We start from the raw sequence: 27,941 nt of genomic DNA on the forward strand, positions 1-27,941 counted from the left end.
GGATATAAGTACTATACTCCTATTTATGCAGGTCAAAATCCCATTGGATTTTTTAGCTGCAGCATCACATTGTTGGCTCATGTTTAACCTGATGTCCACAAGGGCTCCAAGATCTTTTTCACACATACAGCTGTCGAGCCAGGCCCCCCCCCCCTTTCATTTTTTATGCGTAAGTGGAGTATCTTACATTTGTCCCGGTTGAACTTCATTGCTCTCATCTGTCAAGATCATTTTGAATTCTGCTCCTGTCCTCTGTAGTATTGGCTCTCCCTCCCAATTTGGTGTCGTCTGCAAACTTGATGATCATGCCTTCTAACCCTTCATCTAAGTCATTAATAAAGATGTTGAACAGGACCGACCTTTGCGGAATTATGGAAAAGTTTCCATAATTACCAATTCACAATAATTCATAACAGAATTCTTGCCATAATTACCATCTGAGTAAGGAACCTTCATAGGAGTATCATGTGCATTAAAAATAATTAAGACCAAACCCCTTTTTCAAACCATAACCATTTCAATGAACTTTATTAAAGCTCACTAAAGGCTTGACAGGAACATTTAACAGGATCAGTGTACTACCTTCATTTGGTTTTCCCTACATGAGAGTGTACTTCTTGAGCAAGCGACAAAATGTAAGCAATTCCGCATGCTGCTTCACACATTCTCATCTTTGCTTCTAGCAAACATCTTGAACAATGATACGAACAACATTCTTTAGGTTTGGTTTTTATGTCGGCTTTTCGCCCAATGCCTCCATCAGCCATCAAACAAATAAACATACTAACACGAAGAAGAAAGAAAAACTACCTTGGCATCTACAAAAAGCTCTAGGAGCAAACCTTTTGAAGGAGCAGGACCTTTTGTAACAACTCAGTGGCATCACAGCCCTAATTTGAAGCAAAAGGTCAAAATTGCTGCACAGAAGATTGTATCGAGGGTTCACAATTCCACAGGAATCTGAAAGTTACCAAGGCAATTTTCCTTTTAGGATTGATCATGATTCTCCACTTCTTTTCACCACAGTCACTCCCCACATAATACAACAGAATTCTAAAATATAAATAGCTCCCTCGGACAAGACATTTCCCCCATTATCACACAAGACAGTGGAAGTCTTTTTCCGTGTGAAATCGCTCGTTGAGATACAACAGGCTAGTTCAAGTCCATGTTGGCTGGGCTCTCATTCATGTGACATTCCCCATTTTGTTGTGGTGTTTCAACGTTTTTGATTTCCTCTTCTGCATCCTCGTTTTTATAAACAGAAGTAGTATCCATTGGTTCCTCTTGTTTAGGAGAGTCTACCTTTGGTTTTGGTTGGGTCACAATAGGTTCGCACACACCGTATAACTCCTGCAAGAGACACAACAAACCATACATTTATGTAAACTGGCAGCAACTATTTCTCTAAGCTACACTGTCCTATTTCCAAAAACTTAATAGAACACTGGAGCCCCTGGTGGCGCAGCAGGTTAAGCGCTGAGCTGCTGAATTTGCTGACCAAAAGATTGGCAGTTCAAATCTGGGGAATGAGGTGAGCTCCTGCTGTTAGCCCCAGCTTCTGCCAACGTAGCAGTTCAAAAACATGCAGATGTGAGTAGATCAATAGGTACCGCTTTGGCGGGAAGGTCACGGCACTCCATTCAGTCATGCTGGCCACATGAGATGTCTACAGACAACACCGCCTCTTCGGCTTAGAAATGGAGATGAGCATCATCCCCCAGAGTCAGACGTGACGAGACTTAATGACAAGGGGAAACCTTTATCTTTACCTTAATTGAATTACCCCCACCCTCTTAGCAAAATATCTTAGGAGTGCTTTACATCCTAATTAGCCAATAACAGACACATTTGGGTTTCCCAGGCTTTAGTTTTTCCTGCAGTGATCAAATCTGAACCCAAATAAACACTTACCCTCAGCTTTCCTTTGATTTCACTGGCACGGACAACAGGATCCTTATCCAGACTCTGCTTTGCCTGTGCTTTTACCATGTTGTTTATCCATTCCATTGTGTCATGGACACACTTTTCTACTTTACTAATTTCAGATTCATCAATATGGATATATTTTTCATCCTGAAACGTGTAACAATGCAGTACATTAATAACCATTATTGTGACATGAAAAACAAAAGTTAGGCAGGTGAGTGCCTTGATAGGAGGGCCCCAACATGCCACAGAAGTGGCTTTCAGTTGATCCAGACCTTTTCTAGAATCCTCTTTATATAAATAATTCTGTGCAGTTCCTACTTGTGTAGAGCTTCACAAGTAGAAAGTACAGAGAATTATGAACACAAAGTTCAGAAGGTGCCTCTTTCAATCATTACTGTAATTTTATATTGGTTGTAATATTCTTATAGTGTATGTTTTATGTAATTTTGTTGGTTATGTTTTGATTTTATTTTGGTGCTGTGCTGTTGAGCTTGGCGTCATGTAAGGCGTCCCGAGTCCCCATTGGGGAGATGGTGGCGGAGTCTAAATTAAGATGATGATGATGATTATTATTATTATTATTATAGAACTGAGATGAACTGAGATTCACCCCTTATGAGACTCCCCGCCTCCAGACACATTACTTCATTCATCTCACTCAGGGTTTTATAAATTTTACCCTTTGCATTTTGGCCCGCCCACCGTGCTCTAATTCCTCTACCACTTTATATTTTTTACGTTGTTTTATTGTATATTTAATTATTGTTTTGCATTTTACCTTGATGTTATTATTTGCTTGTATTTTATTTTGCTTATTGTAATTCTTGGGTTTGGCCTCTTGTTAGCCCCCTTAGTCCACTTCGGGGAGGTGGTGGCGGGGTATAAATAAATTTTATTATTATAGTATTAGATGGAGTACTGAAACAGGAAAAAAAAAGACTCTTCCACATTCAGTATTGTAAGATTACATACCTTGTTCCTGTATTCCTCTATAATTTTAGCGTAATTCCGAGCCTTATGCGCTAGCTCCTCCATCAGCTTTGGACGTTCTTCTGCTTCTTGATACCGCATCTCAATGGGAGTACCAAATTTCTAAAGAGAGTGGCATAATTCATTATAAATATAGATAACCAACCTGCAATGCTATACAGGTCTCTCTCTCTCTCTCACACACACACACACAATCCTACACATGGCAGTTTAGAAGTAAGCCTATTCAGTGTAAGTATCTTGCTTTCAATAAACTTCTGTCATACACAATCAATAACTTTTTAAGCATAGTACACAGGATAAGAGGAGCCCCCGGTGGTGCAGTGGATTAAAGCACTAAGCTGCTGAGCTTGTTGATCGAAAGGTCGCAGGTTCAATTCCGGGGAGCGGCGTGAGCTTCCGCTGTCAGCCCTAGCTTCTGCCAACCTAGCAGTTCGAAAGCATGCAAATGTGAGTAGATCAATAGGTACTGCTCTGGCGGGAAGGTAACGGTGCTCCATGCAGTCATGCCGGCCACATGACCTTGGAGGTGTCTACGGACTATGTGGGCTCTTCGGCTTAGAAATGGAGATGAGCACTACACCCCAGAGTCAGACATGACTGGACTTAATGTCAGGGGACTACCTTTACCTTTACCTTTACACAGGGTAAGAGTAGGCCTACCTTTAAATCAGTCAGTCTATCCATATAGATCTGTTTTGGTTGGTCTTCTCCCTCCTCATACAGCCAATCTTCAACCTCTGACAGCAGTTTGGAGAAATTATTACGATCCTAGGGTTAAATAAGTTTATTAATATATGATAACCACTCATTAAAGTAACACTGCATTAAGAAAAAAGAAGTGACACTGTTTACGTTGGAATGTAAAAAAAACCATCAGAATATTAAAACCAAATTTTGTGTCCCTAGAGAGCAAGGTTGAATAAGCAGGTTTGAAGAATGCTTTAAAACCTAATATGTTAATATATTAAAACCTGACAGAAAATCTTTTTTAGGTAAAGCTGCCATGTTGAACACTGACATTAATAATTTTAATATTTCTTAATGTACAAAAAGTTATTGAATTGTGGAATGTATCCTATTTCTACTTGTAAAGAATTTGACTGATGAGGATAGACATTTGGGGTTTGCTATGGAAAAAATTGGTAGCTCTCGCCAATAAATTTACTTTGTATTTTCTGGATGACAGCTAGTAAGGAGACACGGAGGATTCATGTTTTTATTGGTTTTTGTATTAATTGCTAAATGTTTTAAATTGTATTTTATGTTGTTGGGGGCATCGAATTGTGCCAACTGTAAACCGCCTTGAGTCGCTGTCGGGCTGAGAAAGGCGGTATATAAATACGGTAAATAAATAATAATAAATAGTACAAGAAAGAGTCAGAACTTAAAGTAATATCATAACAATAAAACTTTATTTATATTCCACCCTATCTCCCTGGGTAAGAGAGGGTAAAGAAACCACTGATAAATGTTCATAAATTAAGAAAACATTAAAGGTTTTCTTAATGAAGTGGGACAGAAGAGGAATACTTGACTCAAATACCTGTTCACACACAAATTTCTCGTAGGGTCCAGAAAGCTTATCTCTGAAATCATAAACATATTCTTCAACAGCGTTCTTTGCATCATTCCTTTCTTTCTCCAGTTTGTCTTGCATTATCATTTTGCCCTATATCAAATTGAACAATTATATTAGATTAAGAATCATATTTTAAATGCTGAAAAACTTTATTAAGAGCCCAAAACATAAGACTTTTCAAATACTTTCCTCCAATGCAGCTATAGTTTGGTGAAAGACACATTGTACCATAAAGCTCTCAATTTAAAAAAAATAAATAAACTTATAACCGATGTAACTAGCTTCATATAGTGATTAAAATTAAGGCTGAAGCTAGGCAGGATTGTGTATTAGAAAGCGGGCATTTATGGCAACAGCACTGATTCACACATACATTTACACATTATGGCACCTCTATACTAAAAGAGACCATCGCAAAACAAACACCAGAATAATTTTTCTGTGTCCAACCCATTATTTTACATCTTTGTCTTCTAGATTACACAGTAATTGTCAAGTATTGCAAGTTTGTTAATACTGAAATCAACTGGTGTCATGTTTGCAGAAACCAGGACAGAGTGTTGCTGTCCAATATTATGTTGTATAATACAATTTAATGCATCTAAAAAGAGCTTATAAGTCCATCTAATTATCTGTGGCAGTTTTGTTGACCTTTTGAATTAACAGAGAAGATCATTCAAGCTACCAAGAAATATAGCATAATGAAATCCAACTGATATTACAATTCTGAGAGCTAAATAATTAACTTAATTACAATCGGACCAATATTAGATGTGGATGTCAAAGCTCATTTAACGCACCTCTGTTTCAATGTACATATTGAGCAGGTCTCTTCCAAGTTGCCAGACCAAGTTAGCTTCAATAGGTAACTCTACATTCTTCACTTTCATCTTGGGTTTTTTAGCATCTGGAGGTTGGTCACCTTTCTTTTCATCTCCCTGGGATGGAGAGCAAAAAAAGAAAAAGAAAGGAAGAAATAATAACATTACATCAGAAGTCACCAATTCAATGAACCTTAGCAACTTTTGAAAGATCCCCATAACAGACACTGTTTACTAGTTTCAATGGACGACTTTTATGCCCAGTGAAAAAAAGTATGTTTCTTTTCCAAAAGAATGCATTTAAAGGGTCACTCACTTTTGCAGCATCTGGGGTTTTGTTTTCTTCAGGGGCAGCCTCAGGAGAAGGGGGAGACTGTGACGTTTGTTGGCCATCTGTTTGTACCTGGGACTGATCTCCAGCCTCATTGTTGCCTTGCTGGATATTTTTCTGAAATGGGAGCCCAGGCACAAAAGATGTGAAGAGTACACACACAAGGAGAAACTGTTTATGATCTACAATATATTTAATGTTTGAAATTCATAAGGTATAGAAAGCTGCCTTGAGAAATTTCGGCACATCTGGGCAGATCACGACCGCATAGCTCAAAACAAGCTGAGCAGAGCGTTTCACACTGAGAGCCTTGCTCCCTTTGTCCCTTCTTCATTTTGGGAAGAGGGCACAGTAAGAAGTAGCAAGCTCACTTGCCACTTCTAAGCATTAAATAAGAGATCTCTGTGTAGGGAAAGGAGGGACAGACATGAAGCATTATCTGCTGATGTAGAGAGGAATCAGGTGAATTCTAGCTAAGAGAGGGTAAAGAAATCTGTATTACCTTCCATCAGTGACAAGTGGGATCAAAGAACCTTTTTCAGAATTATTACAAAGCAGAGCTTTATAAGGAAACCTCTATAGCAGTGGTTCTCAACCTGTGGGTCCCCAGGTGTTTTGGCCTACAACTCCCAGAAATCTCAGCCAGTTTACCATCTGCTAGGATTTCTGGGAGATGAAGGCCAAAACACCCGGGGACCCACAGTTGAGAACCACTGCTTTAACTAGAGATGTCAGGGGTATTGAATCTGGGATCTTCCATCTGCAGAACTGAACCCTCCCATTGCAGTTTGTTCCTACTGGTGGGTAAGTTAATACACTGCTTCCTAAATTGTGGGTCCTGCCCTCAAATGGTGTCCGCTTGCCTCAACATTGGGATTGTGAAATAATTTTCTGAATGTCACCTAGTGGCTCTTTTAGACATTTACATGAATCTATTATGTGGTGTTTACAGTGGACTTTACGGAAAATGCTTCAGCTGTACTTTATAAAAAGAAAAATCATCTGCTTGAAAATGCTGATTTGGCATTAGTAAATGCTTGATTTTACTATTTTATTTTTTTTGTAAAATACACATATTAAAACCTATTTTTAGAAAATGCATGTTAAAATACACAGAACAAAGATCCAGCTATTGGAGCTTTTCCGACAGGTCGTTCCAAAGTCTTGGGGTGGCCAATGAAAAGGTCATCTGGGCGACGGTCACCAGTTGGGTTCTGGCTGGTTGAAGTAGCAGCCCCCCAGTGGACCTAAGTGTGCAAGGCAGATTGTATGGGAGAAGGCGATACTTTAGATCACCTGGACTCAAACCATAAAGATCAAAACCAACATTTTGGACTAACACTTTAAAGATCAAAAGCAACATTTTGTGCTTTGTCCAGAAACTAATTGGCAGCCAGTGGAGTGACTCCAAGATAGGTGTAATATATTCACTCCTGTAACCAATCTGGCTGCCATATTTTGAAGTTCCAAAATGATACCATGATTGATGGTTTTGAAGGCTGCTGAGTGGTCTAGAAGCACCAACAGGGACACACTCCCCTGTCAATGTTGAGAAGGAGATCATCCACTACGGTGACCATAGCAGTCTCAACTCCGTATCCTGCTCTGAAGCTAGTTTGAAATGGGTCAAGGAAGTGTGTGTCATCCAAAACTGCCTGGGGTTGAAGGGCATTTTCCTTCTCAATCACCTTGCCCCCAAAAGGAAGATGAGACACTATTCTGTAATTAAGGTCCATGGGATCCATGGAGGGCTTTATAAACCCCAGGTCATATAAAAATTTATCAGGCCAAGACTTTTTCGAATTAAAGCAGTTAAGGCAGATATAACTTACTAACTTTACATACACACAGAACATAATTTTGCCCCACTTCCCTGAGGAACCAATTAAAGGGTATTCTGAACATTAAAGACAAGGAAACCAACTTACATCAATGGTCTCAGGACATTTTTGGTTTTGGAGATCTACTTCAGCTTCAACATCAGGAGTTTCACTGTCTTCCTGTTTCATCTGCTCCACCTTTGATGCAGTGGAAACACTAAAAATGCCATGAGAATTGATGCGGACTTTCACTTTAATTTTATTTTTCTCTCCATTAGTCTGAGTGGCAATGTTCTGAACAACGTATTTCCCTAAAAAGATAGAACAATCACAGAGTTAAAAAACGCACCCTGAAATCTTTAATTATTCCCTGAATCAATGTTAGGAAGCTCTATGGAAATGATAAAATAAATATTATGTGCAACAAACTGTCTGTGGTGGTGATCTTTAAGTTCTAATTATGGGGTTTGTTTCCAAAGGGTACCAAATCCAAAACAATTGAAAAATGAGTGGTAGCATATTGTTGATTAGAAGCAGAATATGATGAATAGGTCCACACTACCAAAACGTATTAAATCACTTCAGTACAGGGCTTGGAAAATTGCACTGAATAGCAAAATAACGCATATCCTCAGCATGTTTTTTTCAGTTCCTGTAAAATTTGTTTGGATGGATTTGGTACCTTTTGGAAACAAGCTACATAATTCTGATTTGTTATTGCAGGCACTGAATTTTCATTCCTGTATATCTACACAAATGCCACACAAGTATGTGTGAGGTATATTTGGGGCACACACACAATCACATCTTAAAATATTTTCTTTCCCAATCATGTGAGTAATAGCAATGAAGCACCAGGTTTCCTCCTTAAGTTTAGCAGAAAGCCATTTTTTTTCAAATAAGTGAGATGCATCCGTCTATGTCATTAAACTGAATGGATGACCTTGAGTCTTTTAGCCTGACCTAGTTGGATGCTGTGAGGATCAAGCAGGGAGGATTTCATAGAATCATACAGAGTTGGAAGAGACCACATGGATCTTCCAGTCCAACTTCTTGCCGTGCAGGAAAAGCACAATCCTGATAGATGGCCATCCAGCTTCTATTTAAAAAGCCTCCAAAGAAGGAGTCTCCACCAGTAGCTTATGATCGTGTATTTTGCAAGCTAGTGGAAAAAAGTATAACACAACTGAATACACCTTCCACACATTCTCGTTATCACCGTAGTTGCTCTGAACTGTGCTACAAAAGACAGTGCAGTTCAAGGACCACCTTAAGCGTGTTAACAAGTGGGCAGTCCCTTCACATTTTTAATGTTCATAATTCAGAAATATTCTGACTGATTAATAAGGACATGTCCTTTTACTTAAACACCAATACACTAGTGAAAATATGTAAATTATTTTGCAAGTATAGTCAGTGACTATGCTTGCAAAATAATTTACATATTTTCACTAGTTATTCACTGTAGTTATTCAAAGAAAACTAATTAGATCCAAACTTGGAAATACAGAGAGAAGATCAATTATAATTACTGGTACTTAAGTTCATCCCAACTAACTATTTACAATAGTTAATTCATTTGAATTACTGTTACTAAGACTGGATCTAACTGATGGTGTGAGAAGACAAAATAATATGGTACTTCTTTGAAAACAACAGAAAAACACACCATGATAAGTGACATCTCAAGAAAAACATCAACCTGCCCTCCATTTGCATACAAACTAAGGATATGTCTATAACAAGCCAGCATTCCAATATCAGACTTCTGAACAATAACTAACAATATAAATCTTCGAGAAGGAAGGGTCTCCTCTTGCATGAACAATAACTTACCAATCTTGCTTTCAGGGTAGGGGACACTACTGGGTTCTGAATAGAAAGCCTGGAGTTCAAAGGGGCCTTTTCTGTAAAATGTCAAAACTTTGGAGAAAGGTACCGCATGATGCCTGCTGAACACTTCATGAATCCTACAATCAGAAGAAAAGGTGAAAATGAGATTCAGATCAGCTTGTACTGAAGTAGTTTTCCTTTGGCCTGCAAATTAGCCTACTGCAAAAATATATACAGTATACCTTCCATTTTCATAGGGGCTAGGGCTACAGAAACCATGCAAAAATCACAAATAAAAATAACTTTTAAAAAGGGGTGGGGTGGGAATAATGTTCTAGGAATCTGTAGCTCCTCCAGCAAAACTCTATGACCAACCTCCACCAAAATTTGCACTGGAAGACCTAGAGATTCTAGAGAAATCCTATTAAATATGCCAATAATAAAATCCACCAAGTTGAACTTACAAATATAGATGGCTAACTACATTACACATAGGGTGCATACATTCAAACTGGATGATTAACAAGTGTATTGCCTCCAAAAGGGTGACTATTAACATAACGATCACAACTAGATCTAAATCAGCTTTAAAAGCTGCACAAATTGCATTCTAAACAATACTTGTATGGCTACTGTTTTTCAAACAAACACTTTTGACTCCTTCTCCTTGGCCCCATTAGGTCTAGTAATACAGAATGTGTACAATTATGGCAATGGGTTGTGAACTTGTCATCTCTGCTAAGTGACAACCAATGAATTGGTACAAGCAATAACTCATCACACATAGTGACATCAGACGTTTTAACATTACTAGTTTATAAAAAAGACAAAAAAATGAAGAAAATGAAATGATAATGTATGGCATTAACGGTCATCATTAATATTTTAATACTACTCTAAAGATGGTTCCAGCTTGAGATGCTCATGAATACCCTGGACCAACTATGTAAAAATATACCAACTTCAAGTTATTACGTACCCATCGGTCTCTTCAGATTCTGTATTCCACATCAGTGATACTGGGAATGGAACAGCATCTGTGATGGAGAACTCTCTGACTTTAAAGGCTGGAGACAGAATTGCACACTAAACAACCAAAAACACAATGCACAAGTGTTATTGTTGGTTTTTTAACAGTTCTGCTCAAGCTAAGTAAGAGAGAAGAAGAGAAAATTGAACACTATATTATCTCATCCTAAGGGACATAATTAATTACTCCCTATGAAGTTTACAATCATTGACTTAAGTCAAGGAACCTTTGACCCTGAAGAAGTTGCTAAACCCCCAAACTCCTATCAGCCTCAGCAAGCATAATTGAAGATTAAGGTAAGTATAGTATAACACTAACAATAGCTGGAGAAACATATGTCCCCACACTATCACAAAGAGATAGAAATACAGTAGAAACTGTATTTTATTAGCAGAATCAAATTACTATGTAATGCTGAATACCTAGTTAATAGGAAATAAGTTCCAACTATTGAAATTAACTGGAGCTCCTGGTGGTGCAGCAGGTTAAACCACTGAACTGCTGAACTTGCTGACCAAAAGGTCAGTAGTTCGAATCCGGGGATTAGGGTGAGCTCCCGCTGTTAGCCCCAGTTTCTGTCAACCTAGCAGTTAAAAAACATGCAAATGTGAGTAGATCAATAGGTACTGTTCTGGCGGAAAGGTAACAGCACTCCATGCAGTCATGCTGGCCACACGACCTTGGAGGTGTCTATGGACAATGCTGGCTTTTCAGCTTAGAAATGGAGATGAGCACCACCCCCAGAGTTGGCCATGACTAGACTTAATGTCAAGGGGAAACTTTTATCTTATTATTGAAATTAAATATTTATTACTTTCATGTTTAACCATTTGAAGCTAATTTTACACTCACAACTAGACTAACTGACACACTCTCAAATATATAAGCATATTAGTATGTAAAGAAACAGAGACATCAGCAGCATCTTAAAGATAAAAGAGACATATTATAGTATCCATAAAATGTTTCCCTCTAAATCCACAAAGAAGAAAGTTAAGCAAAGGAAGCAACTATAATTTTGCCATATTGCAAATGGACCACTATGCATTATATAAGAGTATATAGCAAGATAGCTTTGTTTTCATTTGTCTTAGAGTACTGGATGGGTTTGAGTGCAACCATTAAGATCTCTTCAATTTAAATTCCAGGAGCCCCCGGTGGCGCAGTGGGTTAAACCCCTGTGCCGGCAGGACTGAAGACCGACAGGTCGCAGGTTCGAATCCGGGGAGAGGCGGATGAGCTCCCTCTATCAGCTCCAACTCCTCATGCGGGGACATGAGAGAATCCTCCCACTAGGATGATAAAAACATCAAATCATCTGGGCGTCCCCTAGGCAACGTCCTTGCAGACGGCCAATTCTTTCACACCAGAAGCGACTTGCAGTTTCTCAAGTTGCTCCTGACACAACAAAAAAACTCTGAATTCCATCTCTCAAATATGTTTCTCTTTCTTCTTAAAGCTTAGTGCTGGCAATCATGAAACACATTTGCCTGAACAAAACAGTCACAACAGACCAATCTTTCATATTGTTTCAATACAGCCAACACAATGTGTTTCCACAGACTGACTCGTAAATAATCAAGAGCTGAATCATCCAGTGATATCTTCTGAGAAAAAAAGAGCTGCCATAATCTTACCTGCAACGCACAACCTCTTGCTACTGCTTCGTCCGCATTTAGCGTTGTGCTGACATCTTTGCCAAAGAACTTCCCAATCCTCTCCTTAACGGCTGGAATACGTGTGGCTCCACCTACAACTTCAATGGCATATACATCGTCCACTTTGAGATGGATTTGGTCCATTAAGGAACGAAGAGGAGCCTCTATTCTTTGCAAGAGGTCAGCACATAGTTCTTCAAACTGAGATCTAGAATGAAAAATGATCAATAAATGAGATTTGAGTTTTCCTTACAGTTAAATAAGACCCAATCAACCCTGATTGCTTACACAGAATGCTGTACAAGAGGAAGTTACTCTTCTACATCAATGGAAGAAGGAAAAGTTGTAGTTCTGAGACTGTTGATTCATTTCTCTCAAAATGGGAATCAAAACAAAATATAAAAATCAAAACAAAATTATTTAAATAAATAAATAAAAATGTATAGAAAGTTGAGTTTCTATACATTGAGTTGCCTGTGACATTGAAAGAAATTCATAAAAGGTAACGTTAGAAAAACTACACATTATTAAAAGCCCTTGAAATATAGAAGTTTCACTTGTTAATGAAAACACAGCAAGGAGGTAGCCATCCCAGCTTCCAAAGCCTGGAAAACACTTTGAAAGCCTGGGAACAGCCACTGAGAAGGGCCTGCAGATTTGTTTGTGGAAGCAAAGGGCCACAAAAAGGCTTTCCATGAGAATCTTACTGTCTGTCTACATTGTAGAATAAATGCTGTTCAACACCACTTAAACTGCCATGGCTCAATGCTACAGAATCATTGGAAGTTGTACTTTGGTGAGACACCAGCACGCTTTAGCAGAGAAGGTGAAAGACCTTGTAAACTGTGACTCCAATGATTCCATAGCACTGAGCCATGGCAGTTAGAGTGGAGTCAAACTGCATTAATTCTACAGTGTAGATGCACCTTAGAAGTGGGGTAACCTCATACATGGAAATACACTACTTCAAATAGTTTGGATGTGAGTCATACCGTTTTATGGGTCAAAACGAGCACCTAGACTTTTGCCCAGAAACAGGTCAGTTAGCAATATGTCAGCAATTCTTTGGGCCAATTGAATTCCTGAACCCTTTTCCAAAGGCAGTGAATCACAGAAACCAAACAGGATGAAACTGAAGCATGCACCATTACAGCCAAATCATACATTTTCAAGAATGGGTGGAGTTGGTATACTAGCTTTAATTAGGTATTCCATGTCTGACACAAACAGATCAATTTCAACATTTGTTGTTGTTCATTCGTTCAGTCGTCTCCGACTCTTCGTGACCTCATGGACCAGCCTACGCCAGAGCTCCCTGTCGGCCGTTACCACCCCCAGCTCCCTCAAGGTCATTCAACATTTATGTACAAGTTATCATTAACTTAACATTAGCAGAGAAGTCAGCAAAGCGGCAATGCTGGAATGTTTCACAGAGGTAGGAAGAGAACAGGACGACCTCTCTTAGAACACTCAAAATACAATAAGGTACTATTTACTTCATTTGTATACTGCTTTTCTCACTCGGGGGGGGGGGGGGGGATGGGACCTCAAAGCAGTTTCCAACATATTCATAGCAAAACTTAATGTCTCACAAACCTATAAAAACCTAACACAAAACAACAATAACATATAACCACCAATTAAATCATAAAATGTATCAATATTTAGACATTAAAACGTGAAGTTAAAAAAATTAATAAAAACATTAAAATCACATAATCCAAAAAAACACAGTCCAAGGCCCTTGCAATATCAAATATCAATTACACGTAATCCCTGTTCATTCCTTGTATTGCTTACTGCCCAAAAGCTTGGTCTCACAGCCATGTTTTTGCTTTTTTTTCTGAAGGTCAGGAGGGAGGGCAATGATCTAATTTCATTGGGGAGGGAGTTCCATAGATGAGGGGCCACAACTGAGAAGGCCATTTCTCATTCCCACCAGTTGCACCTGTGAAGGAGGTGGAACAAAGAGCAGGGCCTCCCCAGACGATCTTAATCTCCAAGATGGTTCATTGGGGGAGATACGTTCGGACGGGTAAGCTGGGTTGGAACTATTTAGGGCTTTATAGGCTAAAGCCAGTACTTTGAACCGAATTTCCCACAACCCTGTTTTAAGATGTTTTATTGTATTTTTATTGAATTGTTTAATTGATTGTTTAACTGATATGTCATCAGCCCACTTTGGATGGGATTGAATGTTTGCTTTTAAGCTTTTTTATTGTTTTTATATTTGAATTGTTCAATTGATATGTCATGTTTATTACTGTCTGTTTAAACTGATATGCGAATTGTTTAAACTGATATATCATGTTTATTTTTATATTTGTAGTGTGGCATTGCCTTGGTCTGTAAGCTGCCCTGAGTCCCCCAATGGGGTGAGAAGGGCGGGGTATAAATGTAGTATAATAATAATAATAATAATGCTTGGTAGCAGACTGGCAGCCAGTGGAACTGGCACAGCAGTGGAGCTGTGTGCTCCCTGGCTGCCACCCGTTGGACCAACTGGAGCTTCTGAGCAGTCTTCAAAAGAAACCCCACGTAGAGCATGTTGCAGTAGCCTATTCGGGATGTTACCAGAGCGTGGGCTAGTGTGGCCAAGTCTGACTTCCCAAGGTATGGGTGCAACTGGTGCACAAGTTTTAATTGTGCAAAAGCTCCTCTGGCCACCCCTGAAACCTGAGGTTCCAGACTAAGCGATGAGTCCAGGATCACTCCCAAGCTGCAAAAACTTTGTCTTCAAGGAGAGTGTAACCCCATCCAGCACAGGCTGTAACCCTATGCCCTATTTGGCCTTATTACTGACCAGGAGTTTCAATGTGTTTCAATGTGTTTGCCCTCATCCAGAGTGTCACATTATACTGTATAATTCAGTAGAGATGCACAGCAGCAATGATGGGGAAGTCACCACATATTTCAGTTAGTACAGCTTCCCAGAAAGCATTTATTTTACCTTCTTGGATTTACATTAATTCTAAAAACCTGACATAACTGCATGTTGGAAGATGAACAGCCAAGTTAATTAAGTACTTCTTAACACATTACATAGCTAAACTATGGAATTTGCTAATATGCCATTATGACCACCAAAAACAGGTGGCTTGAGAAGCAATGTAGATACATCAATAGAGGATAAGGCTGTCAACGGCTGTTGGTGACAACAACTACATATCTCTTCACTATCAAAGGCAGTACACCTCTTATGATGACTGCTGACAGTAGTCCCATTCTTTTTGGGAACTTCTGAAATGTACCTGGATGGCCAAAGTGAGAAGAGAATGCTGGACTAAACTGGCTTCTGCATAGTTCTTGCTTGTATCATGGAAACCACAATACCTACTTTCTTCCAATGCAATCTGTCTGCATACAAAGAATATCTTACCTATTCATCTTTCCAGACACATCTGTATCATTCATGAAACATTCAATATTAAGTGGAATGTCTGTGCTGTTTGAACTCATTAACTTTTTCAGCTTCTCACACTCCTGATGTAAACGGAGGAGTGCTCTTATTTTTGATTTTGGGTCCAGTTTGTACTTGGCTTTTATTTCAGCACAGAAGTGGTCCACCAGCTTCCCATCAAAGTTTTTTCCTCCAAGGAGAGGATCAAAAGCTGTACCAAGCACCTAGTTTGAAGAAAAGAATGGCATTTTAACTGAGCTTCCCAAGATGATTGTTTACACTTTGAATGATAAGGTGGAGGTAATGATCTTACACTACACTTGAGTTGGATGAATCTCATTCCACAAATATAATTTGAAGGGGGAACAACAGGTTCTGTGATTCACTCTCAGAAATTGAACTTAATCGACCAATCTGCAGTCTGTACAATTTCCCAGTTATAGCATCAGCTTTATGACTTTAGAACCACAAGATACTTAAACCAGAAAGTATAATTACACTGCAATGTTCTGACAGCATGGATAAAATTAAAATCTTTTATATTTCAAACAGTCTCACTTAACATAAGATTTTTCACATTTTTTAAATTGACAAGTTTCTTCTTCTTTTTTTCGGTATACCCTAGCAATGCTTTTTTTTAGATCTGCCACCCAAAGTTCCAAGATGGCTGAGAGCTACTTATTTTATGTTTTATGCAACAAGGCCTGATACAGGAGAATGTACAAAAGCCCTTTGTTCCAATTCCAGACTGCAGACATCTTTATTGATTTGCTTGAAAAGGATTTTACAAAAAAAACTAGGTCATAGTGACTCTACGGTTCTTCTCACCTTCAGTTTACCCTTGTTGAAAGCACAAGCTGATACTTGGAATGCCGAATGGCCCATATCTACAAACACTACTATTCGTGGTTTCTCTTCTGGAGCTGGAAGGTCTTGCTTGTAAATTCCATAGTTCAGAGCCACTAAAAAAGGGAAATAATCACCAGCTTATGCCAAGCTTCTTGCAATTACTGAATCTGAACAACATCAAGAACTGCAGATGGAACTTCTATATAGAGAGTTATGCCAAGGACTCCAATGCTGCTGATTTTAGTTTTTTAAAAACTGGTAGCCAGATTTTATTCATTTTCGTGGTTTCCTCCTCTCTGTTGAAATTGTCCACATGCTTGTGGGTTTTAATGGTTTCTCTGTGTTATCTGACATGGTTGTTAGAGTGGTACAGCATTTCTGTGTTCTCAAATAATATGCTGTGTCCAGGCTGGTTCATCAGAGTACCTGATCCACAAGCATGTGGACAATTTCAACAGAAAGGAGAAAATGATGAAAATGAACAAAATCTAGCTACCAGTATTTAAAAAACTCTAAAATCATGACAGTAAATAAAGAGCAACACTAAAAAATCCAAACAAGAATCAATTAGGGCCAGCTAAGACCTCCCAACAAAGGATTTCTCCAGGCAGCAATCAGCCAGGCTTTTGAAGCTTCAATGCCATTAAATGCTAATCAAGGTGACCAGTTGCAACATTCACACTTGTCTCAAGCAGACAAGAGTTCTTTCTCCCACCCTGGACATTCCACAGATATATAAACCTCACTTGCCTAGATTCCAACAGACCTCTGAGGATGCCTGCCATAGATGTGGGCGAAATATCAGGAGAGAATGCTTCTGGAACATGGCCATGCAGCCCGGAAAATCACAGCAACCCAAACTTTACTTACTTTAAAACATTTAACATATTACAATTGCCTTGTTACATGGACACACATTTTATCATAGAACCATAGACGGAATAACTTTCCCTTGCTTACCTGCGGTCATATCATTCATTAGTCTAAGGCAATTTAATCCAACAACCTGAGCAGCATCGAGCAGAGACCTCCTTTCAGCATCAGTGAAAAATGTTGGCACCTGAAGAAAGAAAGAGTAGACAGGAACATATTGGCCTTCTTAGAGGCATCAGAAAGGCTGATAAATTATTAGAAGCTAATTACTGCATTAAAGAGAAAACAGAAGGCTTCAAACTGAATTCCGACTAATTGACAGGTTTCGTAATACTTGTTTTTCGGGATTACAATAATCAGAATTCCCCAGCCATCAAGGCCAGTTAATATCATGCTTTTCCACAATTAGAAATCTGCATGGAATATATTTCACACATAAATAAATTGATTAAGTCTACAACACAAACCACCCTTTGGTGGGAAGGGTAAAATTACAGTGATCACCTGTTAAAGACTGAGTTGAAACCATTTTTTACAAACTTTATACCATTTGAATTAATATTTATGGAAAACACATTTATATTGACAAATATTTGTAGAAATGTAAATATTAATTATCTGTTGAGTATCTTACTGCATTTTGCCGCACTATAAGGTTTATGCGCTTAACTTTTGTTGTTACTTTGAAGCTATTTCACCTACATCTATGTGTGACCTTTGTACAGTTTTAACTGGACTTTTTATTGTTTTCCCTCTTTAATACTGATATGGGGGAATTAGACGCCTTCCACCCAGATTGCTCATTCTTCTGCATTTGATTAGCTTCCACAATGTTAAAATACTTTCATATCATTCTGTGAGTCCAGGTGTTGTCATATTTTTTAAAAAACAGCCATATTCTAAGATGGTTAAAAGTTTGTTCAACATAATATTCCAACATATAAGAGGAATCAAATGCTCCTAAGATTAAATGTAACTACTCACTGAAATAACACAGTCTGTTACAGGCTTTTTGAGGTTATTTTCAGCAGTCTCCTTCAGTTTAGTCAGTAGCATAGCTGTTATCTGCTCAACGCTGAATAAATGCTCATCGTCCATATATGTTACCTGCAAACATAATACAGGAGTAAATATTAAAGTAACTGAAATGCATCCAGTATTACTTTTGCATACCATTTACCATCAGGCCTTCTCAGCTTTCTTTAATCTATTCACTAGAACCATTTAATTTTTGAATGTTACTAAGTTTCTGAGACTGCAAGAGGTTCAAAGCAATGTCATTTGTGGTCCCTTCAAACTATATAAATCTATGGCATTGCAGTCAAAATAATCAAAATCAGAAGTTGAATTTTACAATTTTATTATAACAACTGAGAGGGGCGAAGAAGGCTAAACTAGAAAAATGGCAAAGTTCTTTCTGGGCCTGGTAAACCACACATTACCACATTATCTGAATGCAGCCAAGGAGCCAACTGTTCTAATACAATAGCTCTTAAACAGTACTTGAAGGCTTTAGTTGTTCTTAAGCAATGCTTGAAAGTGATAAGCTTAGTTAACAGACTCAAATGTTTCTGTTGTGAGGGAGCAATGGGTGTCACAAGGTCTCGTACATTAATGTGCTATGTCTTAATGACTTTTTTGTGAGAAAACTGCAAGTCACTTCTGGTGTGACGGAACTGGCCATCTGCAAGGACACTGCCCAAGGGACACCTGAATGTTTTGATGTTTTACCATCCTTGTGGGAGGCTTCTCTCATGTCCCTGCATGGAGAGCTGGAGCTGACAGAGGGAGCTCATCCACGCTTTCACCAGATTCAAACCTGCGACCTGTTGGTCTTCAGTCCTGCCGGCACAAGGTTTTTAACCCATTGTGCTACCGGGGGCTCCTAATGAATAAAAACAATTACAACGGTTCCTTATGCTTTCTATTGTGCTGTTTAATGGAAATTAATCTATTGGTTTGATGTGTCTTTTGGGCAAACAGTAGTTCCTAATGAGTTTTTAAGTGGAAAAATAACCTAAGGGAAACAATCAATCTTTCTTGTCTGAAGATGCATTTAGTTTGGCCTTCAAATCTGACTTCACGTTTTTCTTTAGAGGTTTACTTTTAAAGACATTTACTTTTATAGACATTTGCTGAATTGTGTGGAACTCATAGGTTAGAAAATGTAGATTGGCATCTGTAGATGTGAGGCATAAAACCAGTATTACTCTGACTCTGGTTCAAAGCGCAGAACTTTCATTGAAAATAGAAAACAGCCACATACATGGGCAGACTGACTCCACTGGACTAACAGCACTTCTCCTGGGTTTCAGACTTCAGAAGCACAAGGCCTCCATTAATTACTGGGAATTAATTTCTAGAGTAAGCAAAAAGGAAGAAGCCAATGTGGTTTACCATTTTGTATACTGTTTTGAACTAATACTTATGCAACAATTAAATCCAGGGCAGCTAAGCTAATGGATTCTTTTTCTTTTGTCAGCATCATGTTGGATCCAGGCCTATACCTGCTAATGCCAGGGAATGCTGCTGGGAGCTCCTTTATGCTAAGTATATGAATTACCACAGAGTTACAGTTTTACCCTATAGACAGTTCCCAAGTTACAAACATCTGACTTACAAATGACTCATAGTTAAGAATGGGGGCGAGACAATAGAAGTGAGAGAAATCTACCTCTAGGAAGGGAAATTCACACCTAAAGGAGTTATCATGGGGAAATAATGTCTCTACTGAAGCTTTATCACCAATCTTTGTTTTCACAAAAAGCCAATGTTTTCAAAATCATCACAGGGACAAAAAAATGAGGTGAAATATTCTGAATAGGTGCACAGATAGCAAAACAAACACCACAGGGGTATTAACCTTTAACTGTGCTATTCAGGCATATAGCTATGTACGAATGTGTATATAACCGCTCTGAGTCACCCAAGGACTGAGAAGAGCGGTATACAAATATAGTAAATAAATAACAGTAAATAATAGGTATAAACATCAAACATTTAATGATCACAAATTAGCATTTGCAAGGCTTGCTAAACAGGCTGGTTTTCCTTTTTACAAAGTGAAGCTGAAGCATCTTCTGCAGAGCATACTAAACACTGCACAACAGCTTTGTGTAAATGTTTAAACGACCACCAGGTAAACTTCAGAAAACTTTTACCATTGCCAAATTAGAGATAAGGAGACCCCGTCTAGGTAGGGACCCATTGTTATGAAGCAGTATCCCTTCCTTGGTTTTCACCAATTGTGCCCCACCAGCTTCCCTCTGTTTGAACCTGTCCCAAAGACACTCCCTGCCAAGCCCTCATGAATAATATTTCAAGCAGATGCAGAGAAGGCTGGGAAAACTCAGTTGGTGAACACAGTTCTATTCAATCTTATTTCATCATCTATTTCACTTATATCTTGCGTTTCTCCTGAATTGGACTCAATCTTCTTTGGAACCAACTGCTATTCCCCAATTTTTTTCTTTCGTTTTTTTCTGTAAACAATTTCTTGATATTTGCACAAATATATATTTACTTTTATTCCAACATTTCCATTTTTCATTGGAACCACACAGTAGCTCACGTGTTCTTTCTCCTTCTGGACAAAAGGGTCACTAAATGCACGCCCATGGAATCTCTTGAAATTAAATACTGTGTTGTTGGCATGTGTAATTAGCTGCAAGAGGAAAGAAAAACAATATGGCTATGGAGATCTTTACTAACAAAATATTTACTAGCTATATAAAAATATTGAATGCCACTAAGATAGAAATGTAACAAAGCAACTTCTTTGCCATTACTACACATACCAAATTTTATAAATAAGGGAAAGGGGGAAGAATTACATAATTATTGCTACAGTCACTACAATGTATTCAAAACCAAATAAACAAGCTGGGCTGATCAAAGTACTGTATTTTATTATCCATATCCACACACACAAAACAGAAGTTTTATGTCGAAGCATCTAATAGCAAAAGAGAGCTTCTGAGGATATTATTCTATGGGAAACAGAAGCCATTCCCTGTGGACCTTATGAGTCTAGAGAACTAAGGGTGTTCCTCTCAACGGAAAAACTATCCTGTGCCCCAGTTCTTGGTCAAGCTGGAAAATTATGAAATGTTGGAAACTAGTATAAATAAAATAATTTATGAAGCATCACCAGTTGCAGCACTATAAAAGCATGTATTTTTAAAATACAAGTGAGCCCTCCATCTGAGTAGCTTCCACGCATTGATAGACCATTCCACACAGTAAAAGAACTGCTTAAAGGAGCTCAACCAGAATTTAACTCTTGGTGGAATGCTGCAGACCCATAAAAGAGTGGGGTAAATTTTAAAATGCCCAATGAATTCTCAGAATATTTTCTTCACACTAATGAATGTGTCTTCCTCTTTTGAGATGACTTACTTGATTCTTAGCAGCTACTCCAATTGCTCTGTTTTTGGACCCAAAAGACACCACTGACCTGAAAAGAGATTAATTTGACAATGATTAAAAAGTAACATTTCCATTTCTAGGTTTACTAATCTTTACAAATATAAAATGCATAAACTTCCAAGATTAAAAGTTACTACATTTGAAGCTCTTCTACCGTGTGATGGTTTAAAGAGGCTTCTTCTAAATTCAACTACATGATAATAATGTTTTAACTGTATTTTAATATGTTTTTATCTTTTGTATAATGTTGCACATAATGTGTTGTATGTTGTCAGCATCGAATTGATGCCATTGTTAGCCAACCTGAGTCCCTTTGCCTTCATTCTCTGGGTTATAATACTGTGCGGAAGGGCCCTGTGATCAAAGGGTTTGACTTTTTGCTACTAGGCCATGGAAGCTTATTGAGTGACCTTGGGCAAGTCTCACACACTCAGAATCAGGAAGGCAAGGGCAGGCCCCTTCTGAACAATTTCTGCTCGGAAAATCCTGTAATTGGGTTGCCATAAGTCAGAAACTAATTGAAAGCACAAATATACAGATTGCATGTGATCTGACTTTTTTTTAACTTAAAACAAGCCTGCTACCTCCTCCCTATGACTCCCCCTCACATATTAATACATGACCTCTAACACTACTCACTTTTAAGTCCCTTATCTAATAAAATCTACGCTTACACCTAGTTTAGTAAATTCCCATGCGGCTATTTTAATGCATGCTTTCCATGTATTAAAATGCCAGTCTCCATTTTTTTTTTTTTACAAACTCTTCATTATTTCCTCCCCAAATACCATTAGATAACTTGGCCATTTGAATACAGCATAGTAACTTTTCTCTCCAGTCCTTTTTTGATAGTTCTTTTTCACTTTTCCATGATTTTGCTATTGGCTGCAACAAAGCTATATTGACATATTGCCTCATATCCTTTATTAATTCTCTCCCTAAATAGTCTTCTTTTGGACAATCAAATCAAACTGGCAAAGCTGGGCACCGTGCAAGCTCCTATCTCTGGCAAAACTTTCAGACATAGCAGCCAGTCAACTTCAAAATAAGAACATTTTAAAAACAACAACAAAACTTTGACCAGAGCTTTCCAAACTGTCTATTGCAACACATTAGTATGCCACTAATGTGTTGCAATGTATAGGTGTGTCATACAAACATAATGAGAAATGACAAACATCTTGGAAATACTTGTAATTATCTTACAAATCATATATTTTTAAATATATAAATGAAAGGTTTTAATGAGGTATGTTGTGTCCCCATACATCTTATAAGGGGTTGGTTTAACCTCCAATTTGCTAGGAAAAGCAAATTAGTGTGCCACAGAATGATGCATGTTTAAAAAATGTGTCATCAACATGAAATGATTGGAAAGTTCTGCCCTAGACCATGACAATGTCTTGTATACTATAGTATGGCATTATGAGCATGCTATTGGGAATTGGGGGGGGGGGGTGACTTGTGAGTAAAATTTTGGTTTATGTATGTAAGGCATTGAAATTTGCTATTATTTTTGTGTAAACCACTTTGAGTTTCCCCCCCAACCCCGGGCTGAGAAAAGCAGTATATAAATATTGTAAACAAATAGATAAAAATAATAAAGACACTGGAATGTAGTCAGACTCCAAGAGATGTCACAAACCTGTCTGAATTATTTTACATTAATAATTTTTCATATTTTAAATAGTTGCAATTTGTTTATTTCTCACATTATGATTATGTCTTTGCAAACAAACACGGGCATTTGCTTGTCACTAACCATCCCTTTGATTTAAATCATTTATCTATACTGGCCTTTTCCTTTGGTGATTAAATGCATCTGGTTTAAATGAATCCATCAAAATAAAGGGTGGTGGGCGGAATTTCCACTGTACACTTCAACTTGTATGTACATATTGAAGTCATAATTAGTAGTCACAATATTGGTGGGGTTTTAAAAATGAAAAACTCTTTACTACTAAAAATCCACTATGTGCCAAACATCTTTTAATGTGAAATGTGAAAATCCTGATGACAGGAATATAAACTGGATTTCAAAAATTAATGTGAAAAAGTCTGCAAACCAGAACACGCATCCAGAGGTCACAAATTTAACCATTAAAAAACTAACAGAAATACTGACAAATAAAAAAAAACAATGAATTTCATGGAACCACATGAGACATATTATGATCTAAATTTTGTGGACTAGATTCTACTTTATCACTTGCCACTGAAGCATCTCTGTACCTCAAAACACATCTACACTTTAGAATTAAGGCAGTTTGACAACCTTTAAGTGCAATGGCTGAATGCTAGGGAATTCTGGAGTTGTCGTTTGGTTGGCACCGGCAGCATTTGGCAAAGAAGGCTAAAGGCCTTGCAGAACTACAACTCCTAAGATTCCATAACATCGACCTACAGCACTTAAAAGGGTGTTAAGCTGCATTCATTCTTCAGTCTAGATGTACCCACAGTCTCCTACCCCATTGTGTGCTCAATTGTTTGGATATAGAGGTCTTGAATTAAACACAATGATCTTCTGATTGCTCCATCTAAACTCAACAAAGACCAGTCTAGATATGACATCTGTATCCACTCTCCTGTATCCACTACCTGATTAGAGAAACCAGTAGAAGCTTCCAGATGCTAGTCTTAAATCGGACATAGCTAATCCTGGCTCTTCAAGACCCAATAGGCTCCTCCTTCAAGCAACCCTCCCCACCTATTTCCCTCTTCTAAGCATCAAGTAGATTACAAGAACTCCGCAGGGGAAAGGCATATGGCAGGCCAATGAATTGTGAGATACCAGCACTGCAGCATCTCTTCAGCCCCTCCCTGTTTAATCAAGGGAAAAAGCGAATATAAAAATCTCTGTAATCCTGCCACACGTGGACACAACAAAGGAGTGCGGTGGAGCATTGGCTTCCCTGATGCCCCTCCACAGATGCCATGAGGGAGAGGGAGACAGAAATGACAGATGGAATTGGAAGCAGAGAGTAGTAACAACATATGTGGGCAGAATAAATGTGTCCCAAACAATGAACCTCCATCACTCTCTGAGCAGACATCAGATCTTTCTTTTTTAAAATATAGAGCATCCTAGGGTTGTAAGCACACAGATCTGGGGAGTAAAGTTAATGTAATTCAGAAGAAACCTTACCAGGTGGCACCACTGCAATCCTTAGGCTGCAGTCCCAAATGCAATTCCTCCAGAGCAAACACCTCCGTCACTGAGGTTGCCCTATAATCCAGTTTCAGGATGTATTTTAACTTCATTGAACTGGATTATATCAATCTACACTGCTCTATAATCCAGATCAATGCAGTTAATCCACATTCTGAAACTTACAGGACAGTGTAGATCCTGCCTGAGATTCACTTCTGAGAAAACATGACTAACCTTGGGGGGGAAAGCCCCCACATTTCCACTGGTATAACTTGGCTATGTATTAAGCCAGAGAACTGCACAGATCTTCTTTTCTAAGGCTGGGAAAGAATTGAAGTTAGGAGGGCAGTGGACACCAAACCTGACCCCTGAACTTAAAAGCAGAGGATATTGTTATTCCTCTCCAACTTCCTTGTGAGTCAACTAGATCTGTATGCCTGAAAGTCATTTTTGACCCTATAACAAACTAATGTTTATCCAGAGAGGAATTTGCTCTTTGCCTTCCTCTGAGGCTGAGAGAGTGTGACTTGACTTCCCAACGGTCATCCACTGTGGTGGGAATTTGAACATTGGTCCTCAGACTCAAAGGGTGCATCTATCTCAGGCAAGGGCAAACTTTCTACGGCATCTTGGGAGTTGTAGTTTTAAAAAGTTGTCTTTCTCTGTCAAAGAGTGCTGGAGCTTCACCAAACTTCAGCCGATAGGAATTGTGGGAATTGAAGCCCAACACACCTGGAGGGCCAAAGTCTGTCCATGCCTGATCTTGTACCATGGTCTGCAGTTTGACACCACTTGAACTACCATGGCTCAATGCTATGGGATCATTGGAGTTGTAGTTGGGTGAAGATCCAGCACTCTTTGGCAGAGAAAGCCAAGAACCTTTTAAAACTATAACTCCCAGGATGCCATAGCATTGAGCCATGGCAGCTCAAGGGGTGCCAAACTACATTCACATTACAGTGTAAAATGAACCCACAGTCCAAAACCCAACCTACGCCAGCATGCTGAGTCCTCTCAGATAGATTAGACACTCTATAAGGATCTGGAGAACAAGCCCTATGAGGAGCAGCTTAAAGAACAGGGCATGTTTAGCCTGCTGAAGAGAAGGCTCAGAGAAGACATGATAGCCATGTATAAATATGTGAGAGGAAGTCATGGAGGGAGGGAGCAGACTTGTTTTCTGCTGCCTTGGAAACTAGGAAGACTTCAAACTACAGGAAAGGAGATTCCACCTGAACATTAGGAAGAACTTTCCAACTGTGAGAGATGTTCAGCAGTGGAACTCTCTGTCCTGGAGTGTGGTGGAGGCTCCTTCTTTGGAGGCTTTTATACAGAGGCTGGATGGTCATCTGTCAGGGGTGCTTTGAAAGTGATTCTGCTTCTTGGCAGAATGGGGTTGGACTGGATGGCCCACGAGGTCTCTTCTAACTCTTTACTTCTGTATCAATGAATGTTGAATTATTGAACAACAGTAATATTGACTGATAAACAACTTTTCTCTTTTGATTGAGGCCCAAGCTCATATCTCACAAATAGAATAAATGAGTTGGAAGAGGCCACAAGGGCCATCTGGTCCAACTCAATTCTGCCATGCGAGAACATACAATCAAAGCACTCTCAACAGATGGCCATCCAGCCTGTTTCAAAGCCTCCATAGATGGCTATCATGTCCACTTTCATCCATCTTTTCTTGGGGCTAAACATCCCCAGCTCCCTCAGCCGCTCCTTATAGGGTTGTCGTGGAGGGCATCCCAGACCCCTGCCTTCAAGCTGATCTGACCTGCTGCAGGGAGTTCCACAGTTCCTGAACTCCAAGTTGGGCCAAAACTGATGAAATGTGCCCCAGCAGCCTCAACCAGGGACTCTTTGCAGCTGTATGCTCTCTCCTTTCACTCCTTTTCCCAGCCCAAAGGTTTGGCTTCCAGATCTTTGATCCTCCAAATAGCAGCAATCAGCCATGCTTTGCAGCTACAAGGCCATTCAATGCTAATCAAGGTGGCCAATTGCCACATGCTCACTTGCCTCAAGCAGACAAAAGTTCTTTCTCCCACCCTGGACATTATTCCACAGATATATAAACCAAATCTGTTTAGTTTCCAATGTCAGGTATCCTCAGAATAGCTGCTCACAACTTCTGAGGATACCTGACATAGATGTGAGCGAAACGTCAGGAGAGAATGCTTCTGGAACATGGCAAGACACATAGCAACCTTTTGATCATTTTGGTCACCCTTCTCTGGACACCTTCCGCCTTGTCAATATTGTGGGGCTCAGTAATATTCCAGGAGAAGTCTGACAGAGCAGAATAGAGTGGGACTATATGACTACTGATGCAGCCTAGAATCGCATTGGCCTTTTGAGCTGCCGCATCTCACTCAGGGCTGTCTCCCAACACACAAATCTACCCCATGGCTGCTTCAACACAGCCCCACCTCTAGGCCCGCGGCCTGCAAAGCCCCGCCACCCCTCCCCCTGGGTTCCTCCCAGCCACTCACGGGGTGCAGCGATCGCTGAACTCGTTGGCCACCGTCTCGATGCCTCCGGCCCTGGCCACCGCGATGTAGCAGCTCTGGGAGCCCAGATCGAAGCCCACCACCGCCATGGCCGCCCTGCGCGGAACCCGCCTCCCGCAGCCCCGAGGCTTCAATATGACAATAGACCGAAGTTTCCAGAAACTGCGACAGCCCGTCGCCGGCTCCACGTGCGGCTTCCGCTTCCGCCTTCTCGGGCGTTCTGGAACGCTCCTGACCAATGGGGAGGCCGGGCGTCCGATGACGTCACCCGTTGCTGGGGCGACGGCGGACGCCTCGCTTCCCCAAGCCTCCGAGAGCTTTGATTGACGCAGGAAAGAGGCGGGACATAAGAGAGAGAGAGAGAAAGAGGGTGTTGTGCGGGAGCATGCGCAGTTTTGCAGGCGAGGAAGACAGAAAGGAAGCCCTTTCACACAGGCCTCTTCCACACAGCTGAATAAAATCCCACATTATGTGCTTTGCACTGGAATATATGGCGGTGTGGACTCATATAACCCAGTAAAAAGCAGATATTGTGGGATTTTCTGCCTTGACATTCAGGGGGCCCTTCCAGACATTAATATCCCAGGTTATAACCCTTTAAACTGGGTTATATGAGGCCCCACTGCCATATTATTATTATTATTATTATTATTATTATTATTATTATTATTATTATCTTTATTTGTACCCCGCTAGCATCTCCCGAAGGACTCGATGTGGCTTACAAAGG

General features: G+C 39.5%; 1 protein-coding gene across 1 annotated transcript; it reads right to left on the minus strand.

Moving 5' to 3' along the window:
• Window positions 1-497: 497 nt before the first annotated feature.
• Window positions 498-27,413, minus strand: HSPH1 (heat shock protein family H (Hsp110) member 1). The gene is made up of 18 exons (XM_060770862.2): window positions 27,194-27,413; window positions 21,518-21,575; window positions 20,643-20,783; window positions 18,104-18,226; window positions 17,207-17,306; window positions 16,226-16,359; window positions 15,377-15,621; window positions 11,977-12,205; window positions 10,289-10,395; window positions 9,313-9,446; window positions 7,585-7,787; window positions 5,642-5,773; window positions 5,305-5,442; window positions 4,469-4,594; window positions 3,586-3,693; window positions 2,905-3,024; window positions 1,915-2,076; window positions 498-1,353 (listed from the first exon to the last, which is right to left on the minus strand). Exons 1-18 carry the CDS (start codon window positions 27,298-27,300, stop codon window positions 1,156-1,158), a joined length of 2,565 nt encoding a protein of 854 aa, XP_060626845.2. The 5' UTR covers window positions 27,301-27,413; the 3' UTR covers window positions 498-1,155.
• Between the last annotated feature and the right edge of the window lie 528 nt (window positions 27,414-27,941).

Source organism: Anolis sagrei, chromosome 3 (genome assembly GCF_037176765.1).
Source record: "Anolis sagrei isolate rAnoSag1 chromosome 3, rAnoSag1.mat, whole genome shotgun sequence".
Classification (NCBI taxonomy): Eukaryota; Metazoa; Chordata; class Lepidosauria; order Squamata; family Dactyloidae; genus Anolis; species Anolis sagrei.